Genomic DNA, 26,225 nt, shown 5'->3' on the forward strand with positions numbered 1-26,225 from the left:
GTGTCAAGTGACACTCTGCGCAACCAACATCACACAAAAAATATGAAACACTTGTTCGCACTTCTCTTGGTCGCATTATTGGCCATCACAGCAGTCACTGCAGAAGTGAGTCCACAAGCAGACCAACAACTCCAATCCTTCTTGGAGGGTATTGCTGAAGCTGAGGAACAAGCAGATTTCTTCCTCACTCCAAGTATTATTAGACAATTGAAGGAACCAAGATTCTACATTTTGACCGATGAAGAACTCGCTGATAAGAATTTCTGGGGAAAGGCTTTGAAAGTTGTTGGTGAAATTGGAAAGGGTATGTTGAATTGTTTGTTATTGAAAGAACATCACTAACGTTATCTTCCATCCAACGTTAACAAATTCATTTGGACATGTTCGTTGCTTTTTCGTTCTATTACTATTGTTGTTATTATTATTATTGGATGACATGGAAACTGTGATGATTGTGGTCACATACTGATATGATTGCTTCAATTATTATTGAACACACGTGCTACTCTCTTGGTTGATGCTCCTCATGTCATTTCAAAATTGACACTTTCGATATTCTTGTTGTGACTCTCATCACTCGATCATGACTCGTGATCATTTCGCTTTTGTATGAAAAACGGTATACGCGCCATCATGGATGCTTCTTCATGATTTTGATTATTATAACCAACCCATCCATATGGATGATCATCACACTCTATACATTCATTTTCTTCTTATTCTCTCTCATCGAACAGCTGCCATCAGAGACTACATCAACAAGAACTGGGATGAAATTCCAGAGGAAGAAGCTGACATCAAACTCGGAAAGTTGTTCAAGAACGTCCTTCCATATTTGAAGGCTGCTGCCAAGCAATACATTAACCAAAACTGGGATGCTGAGGAATTGGCTGATCATCATGAAAAGTGGTGCCGAGTCATTAAATGTATCTTGCCTTACATTAAAAGAGGTGTGAAGGACTACATTGCCAATAACTGGGAAGAAGAGGCTGATAAGGGATTCTGGAAGTCTGTCTGGAATGTCGTCAAGGAAATTGGAAAGGGTGCCGTTAAGGACTACGTCAATAAGAATTGGGACAATGAAATGGAATTATCTGACAAGTTCTGGAAGAAGATTTGGAATATTGTCAAGGAAGTTGGTAAGGGAGCTCTCAAGTCCTATGTCAATCAAAACTTTGATGCTGTTGAGATGGCTGATGCTAGCAAATTCGATATTAGAAGTTTGATCAAGAAGGCTTTGCCATACATCAAGGCTGGTCTCAAGGAATATATCAACAAGAATTGGGATAGTCAAGAATTGGCTGATTTGGAGAATGATGAATTGGCTGATTTAAAGTTGAAGAAGCTCTTCAAGAAGGCATTGGATGTTGCCAAGAATTTGGGTAAGAATTACATTCGTACTCAATTCGGCATTCCTTTGGAAGATGTTCCTCAATCTGATAAATTCTTCAAGAAGTTGTGGAAGGTTGTTCGTGATCAAGTCAAGAACTACATTAAGGAACGTATTGCTCCTGTTGCTCCAGTTGCTTCTGAGGAATCTTTTGATGAAGAGGCTGATGCTGAACTCAAGTTCAAAGAATTGTTGAGCAAGGCTCTTCCATATTTGAAGGCTGGTCTCAAGGAATATATTAACAAGAACTGGGATGAGGAACAAGCTGATGTTATTGATTATGAAAAGCTCTTCAGAATTGCTTTGCCATATCTCAGAGGTGAAAAGATAATTGCTGCTCCACAACGTGGTTAAATAAATTCTAAGAGAGAAAAAAGCTTGTAAAATTCATGATTCAAGTTACTGATTCGTATTCTTCTTCTCATATGAACTAAACAAGAGTTGAATTTTGTTTCCTTTCAGCCTTTGGAAATTGCACAAATTCCGAAAAAATTAAAACAAGCCAATCTCAGGAGAGCTTGAATTTTCGAAAAGGACACACTCAGGATGGATGATCCTCTTCAGCCTCATCATCACGACGAAGAAGAAAACGACCAAACTCAATACAACAACGACACTGCACTCCATCAAGATGGAATTCAGTTTGACGAAGAGGATGATGTACCACCTGTGGTGAGTCCGTTTATTAATCCAACCGATCATCATGACACTGTTGATCTGCCCACAACACAACAACAACACATTACTCCCAATTCCGAGGATCATGTAATGCAAAATCATGAAGGAGAAGAGGACTTTTTGTTAAACGTCGATGTAGTTCGGGATTCTTCTTCAAGAGGTAGAAATGGAAAAAAACCAGCAAGCGCTTCCACATCGGATGAAGAAGTTTATACTTTCGATGATCACCATGGAAAGGACTATGTCTTGAAGAGCATCAAAACAAGTGAAAGAAAGAAAAAGAACAAGTCCAAATCCATCAAAATTCACAAAATATTGTGGAAAAGGAATCATGAAGCAAGGTACCCTCAAATACATTCCACCGACGGTGTGGAAAACAAATCAGTATTTGTTTATTTAATTATGAGTGAAATTGCAACTGAAAGCGATATTATTGGAATTACAGAACAATTTGGACCAATTTTAATAGGTCTTGACATTAGGAATTGCAATTTGTTAAAAAAAGCGAAAGCCCAACCACAAGTGAAAAAGAGAAAGGTGAAAAAAGAAGAGGACGATAACGAAGAGAGTGGTGAAAAAGAAGATTTTTCACACCCAGTTCTTCAATCTATTGCCTCCAACTGCCCTAATTTAGAAATTTTAAAGATTGACGGAAACAATTTTGATTCTGAACACGTTGCAGCCAGCAAGTTGTTTGAAAATTGTTTGAAATTAAGAACATATTATGGACCTTTGAGCTTTTCTTGCCTCGATCCAAAAAACAAGTCTATTTTATCAAAATTACAAAAGATGAAATTAGAACTGGACTCCCTTCCAATTACTTTAGCAAGAGCTGTTGTAAAAAACACAATGAGAGGACCCAAGATTGTGAAAATTAACAAAGAGACGTCCATTCCATACAAGGCGTTTCAAGAATTTGGAGAGTATGTGCACAAACTGGTCATTGATACAGCTAAATATTCAGGATCGAAGGAAAAGCTACCAAAAATATTGAAGAATACATTTCCAGAATTAGAAGAACTTCACATTGCCAACGAGTCCACTATCGATTCGGCAGATTTAAAATTGATTGGGAAGCTTACCCAACTAACAGTGTTAAATTTTACACATTTTGACACAGTGACAGATCACAGTCTGGCTGCAATTTTTCAGAAATGTACACTCTTGAGAAAAATAATTTTGGATAATTGTTGGCAAATTTCTGATGAGGCGTTTACTCATTTAAAACACCTTCCCAATTTACAATATTTGGACATTTCAAATATTCGAGTGACAAACTCAACTCTCAAAACTATTGCCAATAGCATTTCTAGCGGAGATTTATTTACTCATTTCATATCAGAGAATAATTACAACGCCACAGATGAAGGTTTAAAGATCTTATTAGAGAAATTTCCAAGCATACAATGCCTTAATATTAACAATTGGGGCAAACTCACTGATACCACTCTTGAAAACATTGGAGTATATTTGAAACAACCCAAGCATCTTGGGCTCATGCAAGGATCAAAGACAAAACCACGTTACACATCGAATGGCCTTAGAAAAGCTCTTCAAAGCAAGACCATCGAAACTCTAACCATTCATTATGTGGAAAATATTAACGACGCCATGATTGCATTGTCAGAGTTATGCCCAAATCTCAAACGTTTTGGAATGAGAGGAAATGAGCACATTACCGATGACGCTCTTGAAGTCATGTGTGATGGTTGTATTCAATTAGAAATTCTTGATATCAGTCAATGTTCTCTACTCACCGATGAAGCACTCAATGCAGTCTCCAACTCTTTGAAATCTTTATTACAGATTAATATTTCATATTGTGATGAAATGACTTGCGATGGAATTGAGGTCATGCTGGATGCTTGTTCACATGTCACTCATGTGCATATTAAGCCTGATTTTCCATACATTGAACAAGCTCGAATTCTCTTCAACGAGCACTCGATTCGTTATTCACAAGAAGTATCCATCCATTTTTCAAAGTTGCAGTAGTTGAAATATGATGAACCTGGAACAGCGAACTTTTAGTAAAGCATTCAATTTTGTATCTCGAGATTGGCACCAACAACACCTCAATTATAAAAAAATGTCGCCAATTCCTCCACCACCCACAGTCATGGTGGTTGGAAACGTTCCTCCTCCTCCAACTCCTCCTGGAATGGGTGGAAATGTTCCTCCTCCTCCAATTGGTTCAACATTTTCAACCAACCATCCACCTCCCTCGACAATATTATCACATTCCACTCCTCCACCTCCACCTCAGATGTCAAGTATGAATACTTCCGAACGTGAAGCTACAAAACCAAAGAAAAAGTGGCAAACAGTTTCCACCTCGAACACACTCAATTTACAACAAGCCATTCCCCATCCGATAAATCATCCGATTGAATGGGATCATATTCGAAATATTGGCTTGAGTGGAAGTGGCTCTTCAGGTGTCTTTTTTGTCGAAACTCAAATTCCGAATCAGGTCATTGTCGTGAAAGCACCCATGACTTTGGCTCAAGAGATTTTTGGATCTCGAATTGCACAATTATTGGGACTCTTCTCACCACAAATTCGACTTGTGGAATATCATCCAAAAGTTACAAATAGAGAGCAATTGTTGAAATCTGGAGCAAGAGAATGGATTGCCATGAAAGACAATATGAAACGAGTGGCAAAAAACAAGAATGATACAATTTGTGAAATGAAAGTTGAAAAGGAATTGGATCGAGCGTTTTTTATGATTATGGAATTTGTGGAGGGAGCTGTGAGTTTGGAAGATTTAATGAATCGAGAGGAGCTAGCTCAACAATTGTTGGTGCAACAGCATGAAGAGGTTTTATTGGATGTTGGAAAAATGATTGTGTTGGATATTATTTGTAATAATTGTGACAGATTTCCAATGAGTGGAATTTGGGATCATGATGGAAATGCAACGAATATTTTGTTTTCTTCGACTCGTTCAAAGCTTGTGTGTATTGACCAGACATTATTTGCAATTTCTGGAGACGATAATCAACAATTGTATGTGGACAAACTTTCCAAGTTCGTGGAGAGTCTTTATTCAACAAAGCCCTGTGAGAATTCATATATTGATGATGTTTCGAGATATATTTATCAAGTAACAGGTGTGATGTTGGGAGTTGAACAAAAAGAGAGCATTCATAGAGGAATCATGAGTGCCATTCAAATTTTGTCTTCGTCAGACTTTGCCTTGGAGGCTTTGGAAAAACTAAAGAAGGACATTGATGCAATGAAAACGGGACACGATTGGGCTGATGTTTGGAAAATATCTGTTGAGGCAATCAACGTAAAATGGTTTTACGAGAATATTAAAATCTTGACCAGCAAGTATCAAACGGCAAAAGATTGAGGGTATGCTTGCAAATAACAAAAATTAAAAACAAACACAAAAATCTCTCAGTTTTCGTTTTTATTGACACCTTCGACAACTGATTCACATTTCCATCGTTTTTCCTCAAAGTTATATTTCCACAAACGAACTGTACCATCATCACCACTACTTGCAAGGACTGTTCCGCTTAGATTCCACTCCACTTTCCAAACTTCAGAATTATGTTTATGTGTCTCATCCATCTCCATGAGTTCCACTGTCTTAGTTTCTGTAATAATTTTCCAAATTCGAACAGAGCCATCTTTCGAAGCAGACGCAATCAAGTCATACGATCTTCCCAAGTTTGGAGCCCATGCAACGTCATGAACTGGTTGAGCGTGTCCAAACAGTGCAAGTACTTGGCTTGCATTTCCTTCATTCACAGAAATTGGTTTTATAGGCGTCCCAGGTGTAAATCCAACCAATTGTTGTGAAATATTATGAATGTTTGGAATAATGGTTGACGGCGTCCAGCTTTGCCATTTCCTATTTTGAGTGTAGTGCCAAATTCGTAGTTTTCCATCCTCACATCCAATGACCATCATTGGCTCCTTAAATCGATAAGGACACCAACTAAGGCAATGAATTTTTCCTCCGTTATTGGCATCAAAATCATGTCCAATATTCCAATAGGCGAGATTCATCACGTCAAATGCGTCATAAATTCGAACTTTTCCAGAGAGTGAACATGTGGCGAGTTTCAGCCCTAAATGCTTTGGAGCAAATTTGATATCCACCACATCGTCTGTTGAGTCTACAAGTGTAGCTTTTAGTAGCCATGCTCTTCTTGAAAGTGGTCCGGCTGTTCCAGTTGCACTGCTTGAAGAAGAGCCAGCAGTTGTATTGGTTTGAATGTGTTGTTGTTGTTGTTGAGCCAAATTGCTTGAAGATGTAGTCATTAAATTTCCATTGCCCACCGCCACATTTGGATCCATATTCGACGATGGTGAAATATTTCCGTCAGAGAGTCCATCTTGTTGCTGTACATTTGTCGAAGAGGAAACTCGAGGTAAATTTTGTAAATTGCCACTGCTGGCACTTGTATGAAGTGATCCGCCACCAGCATTACTTGAAATCACTTGTTGTTGATTATTTACACCGTCTTTGGATGGATTTCCAATAATTCCTTGTGAAATCATTATCGGAGCTAATCCACTTCCTGGACCACTGTTAGCAGGAGGCTCTTCCCAAATACTGACTGTATGATCGTAACTACATGATGCCAATACTTGTCCAAATTCTGGATGAGCCCACTCGACTTTCCAAATACTTCCATTGTGAGCTTTCCAATCATAGGTACACTTCCAAGACTTTTGTGTGGTTGAAGATGCTGTTGAGGTACTGGGTGTGATGATGTTCGGAATTACAGTATTCGGACTTGTTGTAGACTCTACTCGATCCCAAACTTTAATATGATGATCGCTAGAGCAAGATGCGATACGTTCTCCATAGAAATCATATTTTAGATCATGTATGTAATAATTGTGAGTACTTGGAAAGGAATCAACCACTCTCTGAAATAATCATGATGAGCCGAAGAGAACAACAACAACAATTTGCAGAGGTTGATGAAATAATTATTCCGTAATAAATGATTAAATTCCGGGTCCGAAGTCATAAATTTCAGATACAAGCGTGCACAACGTTTGAATTGTTTACCATCATCATCATGTGATGATTGAATTCCAATGGATATGCATAGAACGATACAAAAAGAAATGATCACATTCATCATCCGAATCAGCAAAATTTCCAAATAAATCAACCACCATTTAAAAAATGTTCTGCTCGTACTCGGAGGAGGATCTTCATTCTTTCAACCTACCATTCTCAATAAGTTATACAAATTAGCCTATGAAAGAATCAAAAATTTGGTGAATTAATGCAACTTGGAAAAAACACCCATGCCCGAAAGGAAGAAATGAGAGCAAAGAGAGTCACTTGTTTTTTTTTGAAATTATTGTCCATAATTCACCGGAGAGCCTCTTTCCGCAATAATTCGACGACGACGACACAAATATAGTCTATGTGATCAATCATGGCTGAATGCATTCTTATTCATTTGAAACAACTGTTGTAGAACGAATGAGCATTTGGTAGAAATTCGTTATTGAGTTATATTGAGAGCTGTCGGGTGTCTAAAAATTGCAAAAAAATGTTAAAAGCAAACTCCGCCAATCGTGGATTGCTGTTTGTGTTGGTCGTTGTGATGGCTCTCGCAATGGCTGGTACAGTGTTGGCAGATTCGAATGAGCCATTGTTTGTTCCTCATGAAGATTTATTGATGATTAGACATTTGACAGCTTCGATGAGAAAACATTTGAAACACAAAATGAAAGACTCTTTTGCAGATTATAAAACCATTGAAGCAGGTATGATCTTGTTATAACATCATCATGGTTAAAAATATTTAAATTGAATGACACTGTTACAAAATCGGACACGTGTCAAATATTTTAATAATATTATTTTTTGATTACTGACATTGCAATCATGATTATGATTTTCAACAATATGGAAATATCACAGATTTCAAATTTTCACAAAACTTAAAACCACTTTTACCACATGTGAAAAGTATTATCGGAACTCTGTCAACAACAACACTCTCCAAAAACAATACCACTTTGAGCTCAACAAGAATTAAATTATCTCAATCATTAAAAGCTCAATTAAAGTCTCTCCTCAACAGTAACATTAAAATACGAGAACTTATTGAAAATTATATCACAGATTTGACCATGGAAGGAAAGATGATTCAATGGAGTGAAAAAGATTTGTCGAAAATTTTCTTGAAATTATGTCAAAGAGCTCATCAATGGTCGGTGAAAAATGGAAAATTGAATGTTGAAGAAAGTATTCGTGATTCAGATCGATCGTATTGGAGAGAGGTCATACAAATGGTTAAAGAGATTGCAGGATCTAGTCCTACTAAGGATGGACAAATGGTCGACGTGAATTATTGGAGAAGTGTTTCCAAAATGATGAAAGAATTTGCTAAATCTAGAGGATTACAAACTACAACAAGTCCTGATAAGAATTATTGGAGACAAATTGCATCTCTGATCAAGGAGTTTGGTGGAAATTCACAAAAATTCAATACTTCTTCAACAAACTCTCAACCAAACGAAGAGGATGTAAAATATTGGAGACAAGTCATTGCCATGACCAAAGATTTATTTATCTCCAAACCAACTTCTTCAGAAAGCGTATCCAATCAAGAATACTGGAGAAGCATAACAAAGCTCATTAAGGAGTTTGGTGACAAGAATTTAAAGCACAACAACACTCAATACTGGAGAAGAGTTCTCAACATGACCAAACAAGTGGCTCGTAAAAAGAATGCAAAATTCCAATCTGAAGTGAATTATTGGAAGCGCGTCTCACAAATGATTAAGCAATTTTCCAAAACTCAAAACAAGCGTCGATATAGATCTAAAAAATTACCAAGACGTTTATGGAAGAAGATTGCGCAAGAAGTGGACAAGCTTGTGGATCTTATTGTTAAATAAAGGTACTTGAGTTTTAACATGCACCAACTAGTACACTTCCTCAATTGACCAAATTACAGGTTCCATCATTCAAAATGTGATTTTTATGAAAATTCAAAGTGTGGTATCTCACTACTGAACTTGACATGATGACTTGTTGTTACGAGATTGCATTCTAGTTATGGCAAAAATTTTCATAAACAATTCTGGCAACTCCCTCAATCCAGAATATTTCTTAGAAGAAGTTTCCACATAGGTCATACATCCCGTTCGTTTCGCCAATTCTACTCCTAGCTCACTAGTGATAGGAGCACTCAACATTTGATATTTCAGTTCGTTCAGAGCTTGAGTATCTGTTCTCAGATCAGTTTTACAAGCTACCAATATTATTGGAACTGTTGGTAAATTTTGTCGAATTTCTGAAATCCACTTCTCTGTGATTGCAATATAACTATTATGATTTGTGACGTTAAAACAAACACAAGCAATGTCAGCTCCAAAATAGGAGAGAGGCCTCAGGCGATCATAACTATACATGGACAGACATTCACACGTTCCAGTGTTCGATTGAACCACTATTCAACTTACTCTTCACAACCAGAAGTGTCCCACAAATTAAAACGGCAGCTTTTACTCTTGTCCTGTTCACTCACATAAGAAATATATTCGAAAGAACAACATCCCTTATTCATGTATTCAGAATAATAACCTGTGTCCAGGGTGTCTACCAATTTGGTTTTTCCTACTGACGTAGATCCAACAATAACGACTTTGAAAGACTTGCTTTTCTTTTTCAAATGTTTGTTAATTTCTTTTTGTATTTCTTCATTGTTAACATTCAAAATTTCTTCTTTTTCTACATAGGTTGTGACTAAAGACAACACTCTCTGGTCATGATCATTGTTTGGAATTGCATCATGTTTAAAATTACAAACTCTATTTTTCAATTTTTTGAAATTATTTTCAATCTCTGACTGTACATGACAAACAAATTCTACAAGTTGTTTTCTAAATTCTCTTTCAATAATATTCGGTATTAAGCTCAATACTTTTTCATTTTGATTAAACAACAATTGTCCAATTTCGTTTCGGATCTTGCCAAACTTTTGCCGAGAATACAACTCCCAAAATTGATCATCACGTGCAAGAATTGGCATGGGATGGTTTTTACCTGTAGCAATGATTTGATTTAGATCATGAATGGTCAGAAACGAAAAGACGACTCGGAAAACGTCTTCGTTTAAATATTCGTTGAGAGCTACACCACACGCGGACGACATTTTTTTGATTTTATTCCTTCCTTTAAAAGGAACATACAAGTTCATCCAACCGAGGGTTGAGAAGCAAAGTCATTTTTAATTTCTCTTAATTACTATGGACGGGATGCCTGCCAGGAATATGGCGACTCTCCCGCTACAGTCTTTGACTGTATGAACTGTGAGTTACAAGAAATCTTTCGACTCTTGTTGTTGTGTTTTGATAACAAACAGGGTTGGTGAGGATTTAAAAATTGCAACAATGAGGTTGTTTTATTCCATGCAAATCATGTGGAAAATCATGCAAGCAATGTGGTTCCGCTGATCACAATAACACTTCAACGACTCTGCAATTGAAGTCAGCATTTTCGAAAAAGAAAAGTTCACAAAGTTTTTTTACAACAAAGGTGGATGGAGGTTTCAACATTGGAATTGCTTGCTTCGTGAAATTTAATTGCAATAAATAGAATTCCCTTCACATGTTACTTCAAACAAGCGTCTCTTGTAATAGTAAAAAAAGAAACGTGCAGCATTCATGGCTCCAATGAGGTTATTCGAATTGCTGCCACGCCCTTTGTGATCCTTGAACATGTCGCAAAGGGCGTGCAAGACAGTACGGGCGTGCAAGACAGTACATGATGACAAAGCTTCCTGTTTATGTATCTGCAAGGGAGCTCACAGCAACGACATCCACCACCACGAATTATGTAACTCCAAGCCCAATTCAGGAAGGCGTTGTGATATTTATGGGAATCTTGATCTATACATGTATATTTTGATAATATATTGCGTTTAATAAAATCAATCAACACAAATTCTCTCAAATTATTTAACACCAAGAAGGGTGGAATGAATGGAATATTTGGATAATTTCAGAGAAAATGTTTGAACAGGTCATAATTCTCAGTCAACCTATTTGCAAAACTCAAAAACCACTACTAAATCGCAACGCCTTGAATGATTAAAACTGTTGTTTTGCTTTGATGAATGGCTACGGCCATATCACGATGAATGCACCTCATCCCGTCCGATTTGAGAAGTTAAGCATCGTCGAGCTGCATCAGTACTGAGGTTGGAGACAACTTGGGAACCTGCAGTGCTGTAGCCTTTTTTGATGATAAAGTTGAAAGGACGGTTTTTGGCTTGACTTGATAATCCTGGTAAGATGTTTGTTCAAAATTTCAACAGCTTTTACAACCGCTTCTGAGGTTTTGTGTGAACCTTCAAATTCAGAACAACAGAAAAATGATCACAAATAATCACTAACCACAAAACTAATGGCTTCTGAACGGTAATTTGAAAGCAATTTAACAGCGTATGGTGTTTTCTTATTGTCTCACCAACCAGAACTTCAAGAATCGTCCTGATTTCTTGTACCTCACTGTTCATACAACCAAAGGTTGTAGCGGGAGAGTCGTCATATTCCTGACAGGCATCCCGTCCATAAAAACAAGAGAATTGTTTTCAGTAATGAAAAAGATGATCTGTCCATGACAATGACATTATTACAGCGGATTCTTTGGATGGCAAAACTGATGAAGGCAAAAAGGCTACAGCACTGCAGGTTCCCAAGTTGTCTCCAACCTCAGTACTGATGCAGCTCGACGATGCTTAACTTCTCAAATCGGACGGGATGAGGTGCATTCATTGTGATATGGCCGTAGCCATTCATGAATACTAAATAACAGTTTTAATCTTTCAAGATATAAGGGTTGTAGAGGTGGATTTTGATCCTTGGGACGTTGTCCATATATATTTCGCGTAATTACGGACAAGAACGCATATCCAAGATTACTTATGTTAAAATTTCTATGGCTTCAATACTTTCACGTTTTGTTAAGTTGGAACAAAATGTCTGACAGGGAACTTGGCAAGTCCTTTGCGTGAAAATTGACATTTCTCACGTTTTGGCAAAATAAATTTAAACACCAATTCGTTCCCTGTTTCCCCACACCTCAACACAAAAAAATACAAATTCACACTCCCTGTTCTTGCTCTTTTATTTGAAAATGTTCAACCGCAATCAAAGTTTCTACTCTAACATGTATCCAAGTACTTCATCATCTCCCTCTGCTCCGAATATGGCCTATGAAGTTCCATCGTCCATGCAAAACCGTCATGAAGAACAATTTTATCAACATTCTTACCAATTGGAAGATGCTTTGCAGGGCCTTCAACTCGTCTTGTTAGTCGACAAAAGTGGCTCTATGAATATTGCGGATGAAGATGCTACTGGACAAGGTCGATCCAATGGTATGATTGCTCCTAACGTTTGGACTCGTTATGACAATGTGTTTCAAGTTGCAAAATACTTGGCAGAGAGTGTATTTCAGTACGATGCCAATGGATCTGTTCCAATCATATTCTTTGATGAGTTTGTGAAAGAAGAGGAGGCCACAAATATTGGGCAAATGCTTGTCAAGTTCAGGAATAACAAGCCTCAAACGGGAACGACCAACATGTTGGATGCTTTGAAATTGGCATTTGACAGACATCTTAACAACCGAGAGAATATTCTGTTTATTGTTTTCACGGATGGATGTCCTGATGCAGGTCAAGAACCTAAAATTCTCGATCTGATTCATAAGAGAGTTGTGAAATCTGACCCTACTGGAAATCGAGTGAATATCTTGTTCATTAGACATGGTGATGATCCACAGGCTATTCAATTCTTGAAACACTTGGATGATTGTGACCTGATTGGAAAAAACGTGGACACGAAGAGTGACAATGCCGTCTTTGCTATGGGTCCTAAAAACGTTATTTTGAATGCAATTTTTGAACATATGGATGATCAATTCGCACACTTTGTGTAAATAATAAAATATGAAACAATGTTTAACCCTCACTTCGAATCCACGAATGTGTACAGCGGTCACAAAGTAATGAGGGCAAGGCAACTTTGTTGTCAAAAACAGAAGCGTTGACCCGGTTAAAAAAATGTCGAAACAAACACGAACGGATCTATTTCAACGAATTTCTCAAACCAAAGGACCAATGGATCCCAAAAAATTGAAAAAACTCTTGATTATACGTGGACAAGAGCCGGATCACTTTTTTTCATGTATTTGCGAGAAATTTAATGGTTTTGTAAAAAACCCAGAATTATTCAAATGGATGGAATTTAATAGGGTGCATGATGAATATAAGCCCTATCAACCTGATGATTCATTTGCATTTTTGAGCTGTGTGGATATTGTAAATCAAGAATCATTGCAAAATGAACACATTGAACTATTTCGATATCATTTTGATTATGATTTTGTGGTATTTCCGTTATATGCAGGTTGCAGTATTTCTGAAAGAGTTGAACCAATATTTCACGAAATTATGAATATTATGAAAGAATTGATTTCATCAAAACGAATTGCCGTTCTATTTTTAAGAGGAAGCAATGAGTACAGTGTTCCAAGTAGACTTGGTTACGTTTGTACTAGCACGCAACAGGGGTTTGTTGATTATACATACCAAATGATTGATATAGATGTTGAAGCATTGAATGAAGTATGCATGAATAGCATCATGTTACTCGAATTTAAAACCAAGCATTCATATTTATTTATGGAAAATGAGAAACACAAAATTGTAGATCTTTCACAAACATATCTCTGTGGGATGAAGGTTAAAAGCTGTATAGACGTTTCTCAATGGCACATTCTTGCAAAATCTGAAGATGGTCAAAAGCTCAGTATGCTTATTCATAAAACTGAAAGAGTCATGTTCACACCTTGGTATGGGTTTTGTCATGGTAATCAACTTTCAGATGACCTTGTTAGATACTTCTGCAAATATTTAGTATTGGAATATTTGAACAAGGATGATTTGAATTTTAAGGCAAAACTTTATGGCAAATATCAACATTGCCAACTTTGTGATGTAGTTGTGATAGCTTGTTGTAATCAATAAAAAAGGCTACAGCACTGCAGGTTCCCAAGTTGTCTCCAACCTCAGTACTGATGCAGCTCGACGATGCTTAACTTCTCAAATCGGACGGGATGAGGTGCATTCATCGTGATATGGCCGTAGCCATTCATGAATACTAAATAACAGTTTTAATTCTTCTAGAGGGATGTGGTAAATAGATTTATCATTATAGAACCAACCCGATTACTGGTAGCTGCTTCATTCCGAAACTTTTTACATCCTCCTTTAAATTTGTGAGAAGAATAAGACAGTGATGTTTTTGGAACTTCAGGAGTCATTCGATTGCGAACTTTGCCATCTCCAAACTTCCACACCGTGCTTGTTTCATGTCATTCATTTTGTTTTTTTCTTTTGCCTCACTCGTATCATAAAAGATGATACATATTGAAGGCACCACATCCTTTGAGAAGAATACCTTTGAAAGGTCACATGTATTTACTAGATAACTGTATTATTTATTTATTCACTTTTTCATCTTTCTTGATTTTGTAATTTTCGAGGGTGACGATGAATTAGCTCTCTTTTCCAAAGTATTTTTCGATGATCGTTTCACTGTGACTTGCATTCCAGTTAAATTTGAAACGTGATAATCCACATTATTTCTTCTTCGGGTTCCACTCACAACATTGCGTGGATCAATATCAAAATTTGGTAATCGTTTGGTAATATCAATAGGTTTGGATCGGACCCATTCAGTCTTTGTTGGAATTTTATCAGTGGATGAAGATGATGAGGAATCGTTTGGTGATGTTCTTGAGACCATTGTTATTGTCGTTATTAAAGTGTTGTGTTAGTAATTTGTTTTGTTGCTGAATTTCGAGATGTTTTGACTTGAGCATTTATTGAGCTTGCTGTCATCCATTTTTTGCTGGAATCTCCTTTGTGATGGAAATTCACAAAATACTGGAAACAAATTCAAAAATAAATTCATGATGAAAATGTGAGAATTTGAAAAGCAACAACAAAACAAATCAGCTGAAAACATCTGAACAATCAAACAACACAACAACAATGGTCTGCACAAGAAGCAATAAGGGATATTCCAATTACTCTTCTGAAATTTCAATGGACAATATCATCGGAGGAACAAGACAACGAAAACAATTCAATTATAAGGTCATGAATCAATATGGAGATGATCATGATAAATCAGAAGTGATTAATTATTTCTCTTCACGACCTTCTCACAATACTTTGGAATTGAGAAATAAGACTTTCCGAAAGTAATACTTCTTCATTCCGACCAATTCCTAATTTTGACCCTTGTAAATATTGATTCACTTCTCTAGGCTGCAAAGATGATTTTCATTAAAATATTAATAATTTGAAAATTTATGTGATTTGCCTTCTGTCGTTTTATGGTGTGAAAAGACAAGTCAGTCATAAATCGTCCACCTTAGTGTTGATCATGTCTCTCAAGGCATATCTACAGTATTGAAAATTTGAAGGATGGCATCATTCATCCATTAACCACACCTTTCATCAAGTGAAAAATGTGTTTGGGAAAGCAACTTTCATTTATGGTTTGGACATCATCAATCATTGTCAAGTTTACAATCTGTCAAAAAAATCATTGGTTTGTTGAAGATCCAACAACACGTCAGAGCAACAAGGACATAAATTTTTTTAAGTCTCTTGATTGCCATCAAATTTTTCACACAAACAAAAAAAACCTCAACTTCTATTCCCAACACAACAAACACAAAATGTCTGAAGACGTTCAAGCACTCGTTGTCGATAACGGATCTGGTATGTGTAAGGCCGGTTTCGCTGGTGATGATGCACCAAGAGCTGTTTTCCCATCTATTATTGGTAGACCAAAGCAAAAGTCCATCATGGTTGGTATGGGTAACAAGGATGCCTACGTTGGTGATGAAGCTCAATCCAAGAGAGGTATTTTGACTTTGAAGTATCCAATTGAACACGGTATTGTCACTAACTGGGACGATATGGAAAAGATCTGGCATCACACCTTCTACAATGAATTGAGAGTTGCTCCAGAGGAACATCCAGTCTTGTTGACTGAAGCTCCATTGAATCCAAAGGCAAACAGAGAGAAGATGACTCAAATCATGTTCGAGACCTTCTCCGTCCCAGCCATGTATGTTGCTATTCAAGCTGTCTTGTCCTTGTATGCTTCTGGTCGTACTACTGGTATTGTCTTGGACTCTGGTGATGGTGTCTCACACACTGTTCCAATTTATGAAGGTTATGCTTTGCCACACGCTATTTTGAGATTGGATTTGGCTGGTAGAGATTTGACTGATTACTTGATGAAGATTCTCATGGAACGTGGTTACTCATTCAACACCACTGCTGAGAGAGAAATTGTCAGAGATATCAAGGAAAAGCTCTGTTACATTGCTTTGGACTTTGAACAAGAAATGAAGGTTGCTGCTGAATCCTCCTCAGTTGAAAAGTCCTATGAATTGCCAGATGGTAACGTGATTACTGTTGGTAACGAACGATTCAGATGTCCAGAAGTGTTGTTCCAACCAAACTTCATTGGTATGGAAGCTGCTGGTGTTCATGAAACTACATTCAACTCAATCGGAAAGTGTGATATTGATATCAGAAAGGACTTGTACGGAAACGTTGTCTTGTCTGGTGGTACTACCATGTTCGAAGGTATTGCTGAGAGAATGACCAAGGAGTTGACCAACATGGCTCCTGCTTCCATGAAGATTAAGGTTGTTGCTCCACCAGAAAGAAAGTACTCTGTCTGGATTGGAGGTTCCATCTTGGCTTCATTGTCCACCTTCCAACAAATGTGGATCACCAAGGAAGAATATGAGGATGCCGGCCCAGGTATTGTCCACAGAAAGTGCTTCTAAATTAACCTTGGATGCACAATTTCCAATGTAATAAAAAACATAAAATCTTTGTAAAACGTAATTGTACGTTCTTCTAAGCAGATACTTTTGAATTAATGAGGAGCAAACCTTAATTCTCAATTACCAAGGGCAACAAGCCGTGGCAAACGAGAGTTCTGTTAAACGCAAGTGTAACTTTTGGAAAACGTTTAGATCGCTTGTTTGCTTGCAACAACGATTTCTCTTGCCAGGGTCATCAGACATCATCATCATCAAAAAAATATCAACAAAATCCACACGTCATCATGGTACGTCTTTGATTCATTTTTCATCAAAGCTTATTCATCAACGAATCAATTAATTTTTACGATTGATATTAACAATAAACCAATATTGGTTCCACGATATTCCTTGCTTTCGGATGACTAATTTACATTGTTGATTGATTTGGAATTGTTAATGATGATGAATACTTTTGATTTTATTCAACGTTGATGGCTTGGTATGATGATCAATGGTTACTACATACACAATAGAGTACCACTGCCCAACCATATTACGATTGTATCCGTAAAACTCTCGAGGCTGCCTTGTGTCTTGAGAACTTCCCATCCCAAATGATCGAAAGACACAACAAACCAGAAGTTGAAGTCGGGTATGTATTTGATTGTACCGTTGTTGTTTCTCACCTCACCATAATATTATATTTGCTCTCTCTTTTGATTGTTGTCTATCTTTTCACTTGAACCCGAACCTACTCACATTTTCACACAATCTCATCATCACAAATCAATCATTCTATGATGTTGTCATCCTGTAACAACAGTATGAGCAAGGAGTTGTTGCTCAACCCTGTAGTTATCAGCAGAGACAAGTTTGATAAATGTATGATTGAAGGATCTATCAACTCTGTCAGAATTAGTCTTGGCTTTAAGAAGAACGACCAAGTTGAGGAAATCATCTACAAACGTTTTATGCACTTTTTGATGCAACGTGCTGAACAATTTTTGGTTTTGAGAAGAAAGCCAGTTGAAGGTTACGATATTAGTTTCCTTATTACCAACTTCCACACTGAGGACATGTTTAAGCACAAGTTGATTGATTTCGTTATTAGTTTTATGCAAGATATTAACAAGGATATCAACGATATCAAGTTGCAATTTAATGCTCGTTCTCGTGTTGTTGCCAAGAAATACCTTGGTGCTTTTTAATTTATTGTAACCATTTTGTAACATCCATTATTGTTTTGAAACTCAAAATAATACAATTATTTATTCATTAATAGAGTAGATGTTACTTGTAAAGACTTGTCAGATGATGTATTGTTCATTGGATTCAATGAAGTTAGTGTGGAAGTTTTCGTTTGACAAACTCATCACACCTCTTCCAACAACACATCCTGAGCTAGGGCAATGTTAGCAGCCACCTTTGCGGCTGCTTTCTTTTTGAGAATTACAACAAGCGCTGCAGATGAAGCAACAACTCCAGCAACAATAATGACCACTCCAACAGGGACACTAATTCCAACTGCAAGTGCTATTACGTCGCTGTCCTTATTCTTTTCTTGGTGGATTGATGAAGATGATAAAGAAGGAGGTGCTGGTCGCTTCGAAAGCTCAGGTGGATGATGGTCAAGAGATGAGGTCATAATTCTCAAAGTATTTGCCGAATGTGCAGTCTCAGATATTTGAAGAGAGCTTAACACATCTTTCAGTAACACACTTGCAGTCAAATTTCCTTCTTGTTGAATGTTTGGTAATCGAAAATGCCAGCTCGAGTTGTGAGTGACATCTACGGCCAGCATCTTGTTAGTAACGTTGAATCTTTCACCGTCTAAATCGAACTCGATAGAAATCTGCAGTGGTTTTTCAGTGTAGTATTTCAACAACAAGGGATGTGTAATTTCCACAACAAGTGTAACCTCTTGAGTCATGTTCATCAAAATTTCCAAATGTGAAAAAGTAATGTTCAAGTAGTATGCCTTAATATATAATAGAGAACAATCTTGGCTCATGGTATCATTTTCACATTGACACAAATCATTGGACAAACATTTTCCTGTTCCACTGCAAACCGAGGAGTTTGAAAAGTCTACTCCAAAGCATTTGAAAATGGCACAATCTTTTCCATAATATCCTTTTTCACACAGACATTGATCCGTAGTTATACACTGACCATGACCACTACAGACCTCGCTTGAATTTGAAAATACTCCAAAACATTTGGTATCAAGGCACTCCTCTCCAAACCATCCTTCATGGCATTGACAATGATCGAATGAAACACAAGTTCCATTCCTGTTATTGCAAACAGTTGTGTCATTGCTGGCGATTCCAAAACAAAACGTTTCTTGACAATATTCCCCAAAATAATGATCCAAGCATTGACATGTGTTGGTATGAGAGCATACACCATGTCCATTACACACAATATTCGTTTCATTGGATGGTATTCCGAAGCAATTCGTTATTTCACATTGTTGACCCATATAATTTTCCAAACACTGACATTCATCGACATTTTTGCAAAACCCATGGCCATTACAGACAGTTTGAGTTTCATTTGCAAAAATTCCATAACATGAAGGTATTTCACATTCTAGTCCTGAGTAATTTGATTCACATTGACAAGTATCCAAATCTCTACAATGACCATGTCCCGAACAGACATGAGACGAGTCGTTTTGTGATCTTCCAAAACATTTAAACAATTCACATTGGAATCCCTCATATTGATCATAATTACCGCATTCACACGTATTATTTCTGACACATGTTCCATGTCCTGAGCAGACCCTGTCATCCTTGGCTGAATATCCAAAACATTGAGGTATGGAGCAATCCTCTCCAGTCCAGTCTTTTTCGCACAAACATGAATGATTTGTTTGACAAATTCCATGACCGCTGCACACAAAGGAAGAATTATGTTGTGGAATGCCAAAGCATTTGGGTATCTCACAATTAGATCCAGTAAAGTCATCTTGACATTCACAAACATTATAACTCAAACATTTTCCATTGGAGGAACATACGGAGGTGTCATTACTTGCAACTCCATAACATGTCGTCACATTACAATGTGTACCATAATAATCCTGAGTGCAATTACATTGATCGACATCGACACATGTTCCGTGAGAGGAGCACATAACCTGATGCACTTGTGTGAAATTCGAAATCATTCCAAAACAGTCCTGAAATTCACACTTCTCTCCGTAATATCCCTTTCGACAGAAACACTTGTTGTAATCGACACATTCTCCTCGTCCTCCAGAGCACACCATGTCATTCTTGAAACTTTCAATGCCAAAACAAGAGGTGTGTTGACACATATTTCCAGTGTAATTCTTATTACAGATACAAGTGTTGGTAAATAAACATTTGCCTCTTCCGTTGCAAACACGAGAAAGTTGATCTCCTGAAATTCCATAACATGTAGCATATTCACATTTAGATCCACTGTATCCACTTTTGCATTGACATGTGTTGGGTGCTATACACTGTCCTCTGGAAGGGCCTCCACAAATACTGTCCTTACTATTTGGAGACACTCCATAACATTCTGGAAAACATTCATGACTCGAGTATTCAAATCGATAACCCTTTTCACAGAATGGTGTTAATTTTCGAATTCGATTATTACCATAATCAGCAAAGAAAATGGCACCATGATTAATTCGAATCACACTTGTTGGAGAGGAAATCATGGCAGTTGTAGATAGGCCCTTCCCTACAAGAGAACTTGCAGAATAAGGGTATTCAATTACACGCGATTCCCAACCTCCCCATAAATGCATATCTGTTTCCGCATCTCCGAAAAAACCTTCCGTTCCGTTTCCTGCTAAAAGAGATAATGAGTTGAATCGTGTACTATATTTTCTTAACACATGATTTCATTGATCGGTAATGCTTAATTGTTGTTCATAAGGAAAATAATGGACAGAGGATGGATAGTTCAGTCCTGCTGCTCCTGAAACGATGGTCGACATTTGGCCACTTTTAGAAACTTTTCGAATGGCATGATTATTGGTATCGACAATGAAGATATCTCCAGCAAATTCATCTTGAAAAAGACTTGAAGGAAACTGTGAAATTGATTTGGTATTAAAAACCTTCAGTAATAAATATCAATGTACATACATCAAGTTGAGCATTTTGAGCTGGTCCTCCATCGCCACTGTTTCCAGGTGAGCCAGTTCCAGCAAAAGACGAGATGTATCCATTCGTATCCACTTTTCGTATTTTATGATTGTTTCCATCTGCAATGTATAAATTAGAATTGGAATCGACCATGACTTTGGTTGGAAAATTGAGTTGTGCATTCACAGCAAGTCCTCCATCTCCTCCTACGATCAAAGTATTAAGAAACACGAGAGGGAAATTTCAGAATTATAAAACTTACCATTACCTGGTGTTCCTGTTCCTGCAACTGTGGTCATATTTCCAGAATTTAAATGGACTCTTCTTATGCGATGACCTTCTGTCTCTGCAATCCACAAAAACTCTTCATTGGATGAAACAAAAATTCCTTGAGGAGAGTTTAAATTGGCACTTGTGGCCAATAAATCATGACCATTAAAAGGGGATGAAAGGCCACTTCCAGCCACTGTTGTGACCACTCCGTGTTGTATCTTTAAAATTCGATGGTTTTCATTGTCTGCCACATAGATACTGCACGCTTCACATGGCCGAACAACGTCTCGGGGTTTCATATTGCACAAAAAGGAATTTAAACCTTCTCCGTTGAAAGTGGAATTTCCTGTTCCTGCGACTGTAGCAATGACATATCGAACAGGAAATGAATAGGGAGAGGATTGTGCACGAACAACATGAATAACATATTGTTGTTGATTGAATGAAAGAATGGAGAGAATTAGGAGAAATATCGATGTATAGGATAGGCTGTCTTGCTGTCTCACATGCCAATGAGGATTTGAAGGAAACATGTTTCAACCAATTTTTATGACTCGCTGGTCAGGAAACGACCATTTCATTCTTAAAAAATCAACCAACGAATTCACCATTTGGAAATTATCTTCAAAAAAAGTGTGCAACTAAAAATGTCAATGAATGACAGTTACCTCGAAAGTAAAAAAGTCAGAGCAAGCTCTTATTAACAGATTTCTTTAAGTAAATTAATATCATCACGGCCATTTATTTTTGCTTGTCTTTCTTTTCCTTCTTCAACTTTTTATCAAACAATTGTCTCGCCAACACAACATCCTGCACATCTCTCTTAATATTTCCATAGGGTGTTTGAAGAATAGCTTCATATTGTTCCTCTGTGAATGGTAATTGTTTGAGGGGAGTATTTTGAATCATGGCAAGAATTTGATCCGATGGCACTTGTAACAAATTGAAATAATCTCTAATAATTTCAAATCGACGTTCGTTCACTAAATGAAAATTCGATAATTGTTGTTGCAAACCAAAGATATTTCTCATCATCTTTTCAAGACCTAGTGTTGTGAAATTTGGAGCCTTAAATATTTCACCTCCTAACATGGTATTCGATTCTTCATCGAGTTTCATTTCATTAAATTGTGAAATTGCAAATGGTAGACTTCCAATAAATAAATCTAGAATCATTCGCTCAATGGATTCAAAAAGATATCTTAATTTAGATTTTGGTAAATAACACGAAAGATATCTTTCAATTCTGAATAAATCTTGATTGAATGCATTAATAAAATCTTCTGGTTCTTTTCGTTCATCTTCACAATCATACGTTCCATATTTCAAAAGATTGTCCATTAAATTACAATGAATAAAGTGATAACAATGTACACGAATATCTAATTTGAGAGCAAATAGACATTTCAAAGCAAGCTCTCGATATTCTTTTTCATAATTTACCAAGAAGAGAGAATATTTCTTAATCTTTTCCAATGCTGATTCTTCATCTGAATCTGAATTGGCTGCCTCTGCATCAGAGCTCAAAACTCGCAAATGGTGAGCTCGAGCTACTCTTCTAATATTAGAATCACTCACGACATGAGGCATTGGATTTAACAATGTATCGGATCTACTCTTAAAGGATGGAGAGTTATGAGTATTGATAGAAGATCCACTTCGAGGCCTCATTATTGGAGTTGTTGCCGAAGTTGCCTTTCCACTTTGACCGTCTCCATTATTGAATTGTTGTTGTCGTTGTTGTAATTGTTGTTTGATTGCCAATTGTTCATTTTGAATCATCTCTTTTTGGTATTTTTGAAGGAGATCAGCCAGCCATTCGAGACTGTCATTGAGGTTAGCCAGTAGAATGAGTTGTGAATTATTGTCAATAAATTTTGTTTTTGGAAGTGAATGAGGATAGTTAATTTGCAACTTTTCATCAACCAAAACAAATAAGTTTTGATAGAATTTTTCTGATTGTTTGGATTCTCCTGAAGAGTTTTGTCTTCTCGAGTAGAGTTTTTTAAAGGTAGGGTCTGCTTTGAGTACTGGATAAACACTCTCATATTCTGTTGTGAGAGATTGTTGAATAAATTTGCCATTCACAACGTTATTGAACTGAACCTTGCATGCTGCCAAATAATTCTTTAACACCAAATCAATCACTTGAAACACTTCTACCTTATACATGGGCAAAGAAAGTGAGATTTTAAATAATTCTCGCAACCATGAAGACATGAACAGCACGCTATTGAGGAGAGGTCTCTTTTCGGTTTGTGATGAATATGTATAAGTGGAAGTTGTTTGATTGACTGCTTCTCGTGGCAAGAATGCTGATGTTTTGAGAAAATCTTGGCTGTTCAAAGTTTTGGATAATTTTGCTTTGTAATCTTCTTCAATGAGAGGAATAAAACTATTTCGAATGAAACTGTCCATGAAAGTTCTTAATGTGGATTCTTCATGGGGTCCTTCTGAATTATCGGAATGTTCAATCTTGATGCAAGAGAGAATGTCGAGAACAAATCCCAATACAATTTTGTACATCCAAATAATATTATAGGGTGAGAAAATGAAATACGAGCTCATGCTTTCACACAGAGTCTTGACTTTGGTTTCATCATTGGACTTGTCAGAGTTTGAAAAAAGTGCAAAATCCATATTTGCTGAAAATTTGAACATGATTTCACAATCAAAGTCATTCTTTTTCTTGGATTTTGATTTTAGATCTGTGTTAATCATGATCTTGTCGGTTTGTTTTTCCATTTCGCTGTTTCTAATTCCTAACAATTCCCTCAACACAGACCCAATTTCATCCTCAACCGTTTTCCAAACATGTTCCACAGAGAGTACTCTTGGAGTATCTGGTGATGACAATGTGTCAACAATTAATGATTTAAAGGTTAACAAGGCATCTTTTTTGATTCTTCCATTATTAGTATTCAGACCAAGCTGGGTCTCCATAATGTTGATCAGTACTTTCACTCTTTGTTTTTTGTTATCGTCCATTTGTTGATCAATAAAGTTATATAAAAGGTCTTCCATACATTTCTTGAGTAGTTGAGCTTGTTCTGATGTATCATTTCTGTTCTTGTACATGTAGTCATTGATGGCATCTCGAATTCGAGTGAGAACTTCTTTAGACATGACAATACTCATTGCTCCCAATTCCTTCTCGTCACCTCCACTGTATGAAGATCCTTTTTGAGCATTCTTTTGTTCCAATATTTGAACTAGGAATTGATAATTCTTTAACACTTTTTTCAGTTTCACAAAGAGGCCTTCCATCATTTCTGCAATTAATTTTCCTTGGAGAATGGATCTTCCTGTATTTGTTTTGTGTTGTTCTAAAGGATCCTCAAAGTTAGTACTTGTGTGTGTTCCCTGATTTTCTAAATTAGATGCTCTTTTGTTTTGAATGATTAACCACAATAAGTGACGGTCAGAGCTTTTGAGAGAATTTGAAAATTCAGAAATGTGAGCTTCAATTAAATGTCTCAAATCAAAACGAAGGCTTTGAACGAGTCTTGATTGAATTTCTGGAAGCTTATTCATAACATCCAATGCCTCTACTAAAAGAATCATATATTGTGAAGGATTTTGCTTTTCATAATCGATTGAAAGATTGTCCTGAAGTATTGGTGCTGTTTTTGAAGAAGGTGAGGCGGAGGATGACCCTCTACTTTCTTCCTGTGCTTCGCTTCTGAGTGCAGCAAGTCGTTTTGACGCAGTATTCAATCGAGGCCCACCAATCTTTGCAGAAATTGGAGATGTATCTCTTTTTAGAGAGGTTGATTCAATGTTCCAATCGTCCTCATCAATATAGTCAAGAACTCGCTGATAGGCTTGAATGTGTAGCTGTGCACGCAATTCGTCAGTGATGAGATCAGGCAATTTGTCATAATATTCAACAAATTGAGCACGAACTTCATGAAGTGCTTTGATAGATCTTAATCGCTCACTATGAGCAACTGTGGAATACGTTTTCAAAACACGAACAGCATGAAGAAAATGTTTGGTTGACACTGATTTGTTAATATCCTCTGGTGCGCTTTTAACATTCTCGACTGCTATCAAAATGTCGAGAATCTTTAAATGTTTTGAATTATTTGGGTAATAAATTGTTAATCAATGATTGAGTTATATTGGCGCCACATTTTATCATATAATAATTAATCCATGATTGCGTTATATTCGCGACAATTCAACATTTTCACATCGGAATCGTTTTCAAAGTGCATTTCGAGTAAAAGTATTTTGAAACATGATTGTTAAAACAAAAATGCCACCAAAATAATCAACAAACCTCTTTCTGTTGTAAATAACTCGAGTACAAGGAAATTAAATCTTGAGTTCGGAGTGACAATAGCTCTTTTGCCGTTTTCACTTTGTGCATCATTTGTGCAACTTGTGTTCGTCCTCTTTCCATTAACTCCAACATGTCCGAAAAATTCCTGATACTCTTGTTAAATCCTTTATAATTCACACAAACAATTTGTTGAACAGCATCATCCAATCGCTGCTTATTTTCTTTTAAACGTCTCAAATCTTCTTGTGCTGTTCCATTCTTGAGAGAACGAGCAATCACATCAATATAACTGAAATCCGAAACTCTATAATCAGGATCGGTTTCGTTTAAAATTTGTTCTAGTGATTCATTGAGATCCAGTGCCGAGTAATTGCTGTATTGTTGGTACCGAAGTTGTTTTTCGGCCAAATCTTCTTCGGTAACTTCCTCATGATCTTGATTGATGTCAAACATGAGATCTTCGTCGTAGGACATTGCAGAACGCTCGTCATCCTCCTGTTGTGGGACGTCAACAACTTCTTGCTTGTCCTTCTTCCGAAGCTTTTTGAAGATGTTGAGTTTTTTCATTTTTTTGATTGCTGACGTGAAGTG

At 36.9% G+C, this 26,225-nt stretch overlaps 14 protein-coding genes across 14 annotated transcripts; 8 read left to right on the forward strand and 6 right to left on the reverse strand.

Moving 5' to 3' along the window:
• Positions 1 to 42: 42 nt before the first annotated feature.
• On the forward strand, positions 43 to 1,744 carry C9374_005675 (uncharacterized protein; the record flags this gene model as incomplete). Its single annotated transcript, XM_044695451.1, has 2 exons — positions 43 to 304; positions 738 to 1,744. The coding sequence occupies 2 exons, from the start codon at positions 43 to 45 to the stop codon at positions 1,742 to 1,744; spliced, it is 1,269 nt and encodes a 422-aa protein (XP_044547562.1).
• Positions 1,745 to 1,936: 192 nt separating this feature from the next.
• On the forward strand, positions 1,937 to 4,063 carry C9374_005676 (uncharacterized protein; the record flags this gene model as incomplete). The annotated part of the gene is made up of 1 exon (XM_044695452.1): positions 1,937 to 4,063. One exon carries the CDS (start codon positions 1,937 to 1,939, stop codon positions 4,061 to 4,063), a length of 2,127 nt encoding a protein of 708 aa, XP_044547563.1.
• Positions 4,064 to 4,157: 94 nt separating this feature from the next.
• Positions 4,158 to 5,429, forward strand: C9374_005677 (uncharacterized protein; the record flags this gene model as incomplete). The annotated part of the gene is made up of 1 exon (XM_044695453.1): positions 4,158 to 5,429. The coding sequence occupies one exon, from the start codon at positions 4,158 to 4,160 to the stop codon at positions 5,427 to 5,429; it is 1,272 nt and encodes a 423-aa protein (XP_044547564.1).
• A 47-nt stretch (positions 5,430 to 5,476) lies between these two features.
• C9374_005678 (uncharacterized protein) lies at positions 5,477 to 7,278 on the reverse strand (the record flags this gene model as incomplete). The annotated part of the gene is made up of 2 exons (XM_044695454.1): positions 5,477 to 6,964; positions 7,276 to 7,278. The coding sequence occupies 2 exons, from the start codon at positions 7,276 to 7,278 to the stop codon at positions 5,477 to 5,479; spliced, it is 1,491 nt and encodes a 496-aa protein (XP_044547565.1).
• Positions 7,279 to 7,605: 327 nt separating this feature from the next.
• C9374_005679 (uncharacterized protein) lies at positions 7,606 to 8,962 on the forward strand (the record flags this gene model as incomplete). Its single annotated transcript, XM_044695455.1, has 2 exons — positions 7,606 to 7,822; positions 7,980 to 8,962. 2 exons carry the CDS (start codon positions 7,606 to 7,608, stop codon positions 8,960 to 8,962), a joined length of 1,200 nt encoding a protein of 399 aa, XP_044547566.1.
• A 111-nt stretch (positions 8,963 to 9,073) lies between these two features.
• On the reverse strand, positions 9,074 to 10,221 carry C9374_005680 (uncharacterized protein; the record flags this gene model as incomplete). The annotated part of the gene is made up of 2 exons (XM_044695457.1): positions 9,074 to 9,470; positions 9,530 to 10,221. The coding sequence occupies 2 exons, from the start codon at positions 10,219 to 10,221 to the stop codon at positions 9,074 to 9,076; spliced, it is 1,089 nt and encodes a 362-aa protein (XP_044547567.1).
• Positions 10,222 to 12,206: 1,985 nt separating this feature from the next.
• On the forward strand, positions 12,207 to 13,013 carry C9374_005681 (uncharacterized protein; the record flags this gene model as incomplete). Its single annotated transcript, XM_044695458.1, has 1 exon — positions 12,207 to 13,013. One exon carries the CDS (start codon positions 12,207 to 12,209, stop codon positions 13,011 to 13,013), a length of 807 nt encoding a protein of 268 aa, XP_044547568.1.
• Positions 13,014 to 13,137: 124 nt separating this feature from the next.
• On the forward strand, positions 13,138 to 14,103 carry C9374_005682 (uncharacterized protein; the record flags this gene model as incomplete). The annotated part of the gene is made up of 1 exon (XM_044695459.1): positions 13,138 to 14,103. One exon carries the CDS (start codon positions 13,138 to 13,140, stop codon positions 14,101 to 14,103), a length of 966 nt encoding a protein of 321 aa, XP_044547569.1.
• A 481-nt stretch (positions 14,104 to 14,584) lies between these two features.
• C9374_005683 (uncharacterized protein) lies at positions 14,585 to 14,884 on the reverse strand (the record flags this gene model as incomplete). The annotated part of the gene is made up of 1 exon (XM_044695460.1): positions 14,585 to 14,884. The coding sequence occupies one exon, from the start codon at positions 14,882 to 14,884 to the stop codon at positions 14,585 to 14,587; it is 300 nt and encodes a 99-aa protein (XP_044547570.1).
• Positions 14,885 to 15,827: 943 nt separating this feature from the next.
• C9374_005684 (uncharacterized protein) lies at positions 15,828 to 16,955 on the forward strand (the record flags this gene model as incomplete). The annotated part of the gene is made up of 1 exon (XM_044695461.1): positions 15,828 to 16,955. The coding sequence occupies one exon, from the start codon at positions 15,828 to 15,830 to the stop codon at positions 16,953 to 16,955; it is 1,128 nt and encodes a 375-aa protein (XP_044547571.1).
• A 284-nt stretch (positions 16,956 to 17,239) lies between these two features.
• Positions 17,240 to 18,145, forward strand: C9374_005685 (uncharacterized protein; the record flags this gene model as incomplete). Its single annotated transcript, XM_044695462.1, has 3 exons — positions 17,240 to 17,242; positions 17,471 to 17,589; positions 17,761 to 18,145. 3 exons carry the CDS (start codon positions 17,240 to 17,242, stop codon positions 18,143 to 18,145), a joined length of 507 nt encoding a protein of 168 aa, XP_044547572.1.
• Positions 18,146 to 18,309: 164 nt separating this feature from the next.
• C9374_005686 (uncharacterized protein) lies at positions 18,310 to 20,730 on the reverse strand (the record flags this gene model as incomplete). The annotated part of the gene is made up of 1 exon (XM_044695463.1): positions 18,310 to 20,730. One exon carries the CDS (start codon positions 20,728 to 20,730, stop codon positions 18,310 to 18,312), a length of 2,421 nt encoding a protein of 806 aa, XP_044547573.1.
• Positions 20,731 to 20,826: 96 nt separating this feature from the next.
• On the reverse strand, positions 20,827 to 21,879 carry C9374_005687 (uncharacterized protein; the record flags this gene model as incomplete). Its single annotated transcript, XM_044695464.1, has 3 exons — positions 20,827 to 21,018; positions 21,074 to 21,279; positions 21,336 to 21,879. The coding sequence occupies 3 exons, from the start codon at positions 21,877 to 21,879 to the stop codon at positions 20,827 to 20,829; spliced, it is 942 nt and encodes a 313-aa protein (XP_044547574.1).
• A 208-nt stretch (positions 21,880 to 22,087) lies between these two features.
• On the reverse strand, positions 22,088 to 26,201 carry C9374_005688 (uncharacterized protein; the record flags this gene model as incomplete). The annotated part of the gene is made up of 2 exons (XM_044695465.1): positions 22,088 to 25,414; positions 25,632 to 26,201. The coding sequence occupies 2 exons, from the start codon at positions 26,199 to 26,201 to the stop codon at positions 22,088 to 22,090; spliced, it is 3,897 nt and encodes a 1,298-aa protein (XP_044547575.1).
• Positions 26,202 to 26,225: the final 24 nt, after the last annotated feature.

This window comes from Naegleria lovaniensis (genome assembly GCF_003324165.1).
Source record: "Naegleria lovaniensis strain ATCC 30569 chromosome Unknown tig025, whole genome shotgun sequence".
Lineage (NCBI taxonomy): Eukaryota > Heterolobosea > Eutetramitea > Acrasida > Naegleriidae > Naegleria > Naegleria lovaniensis.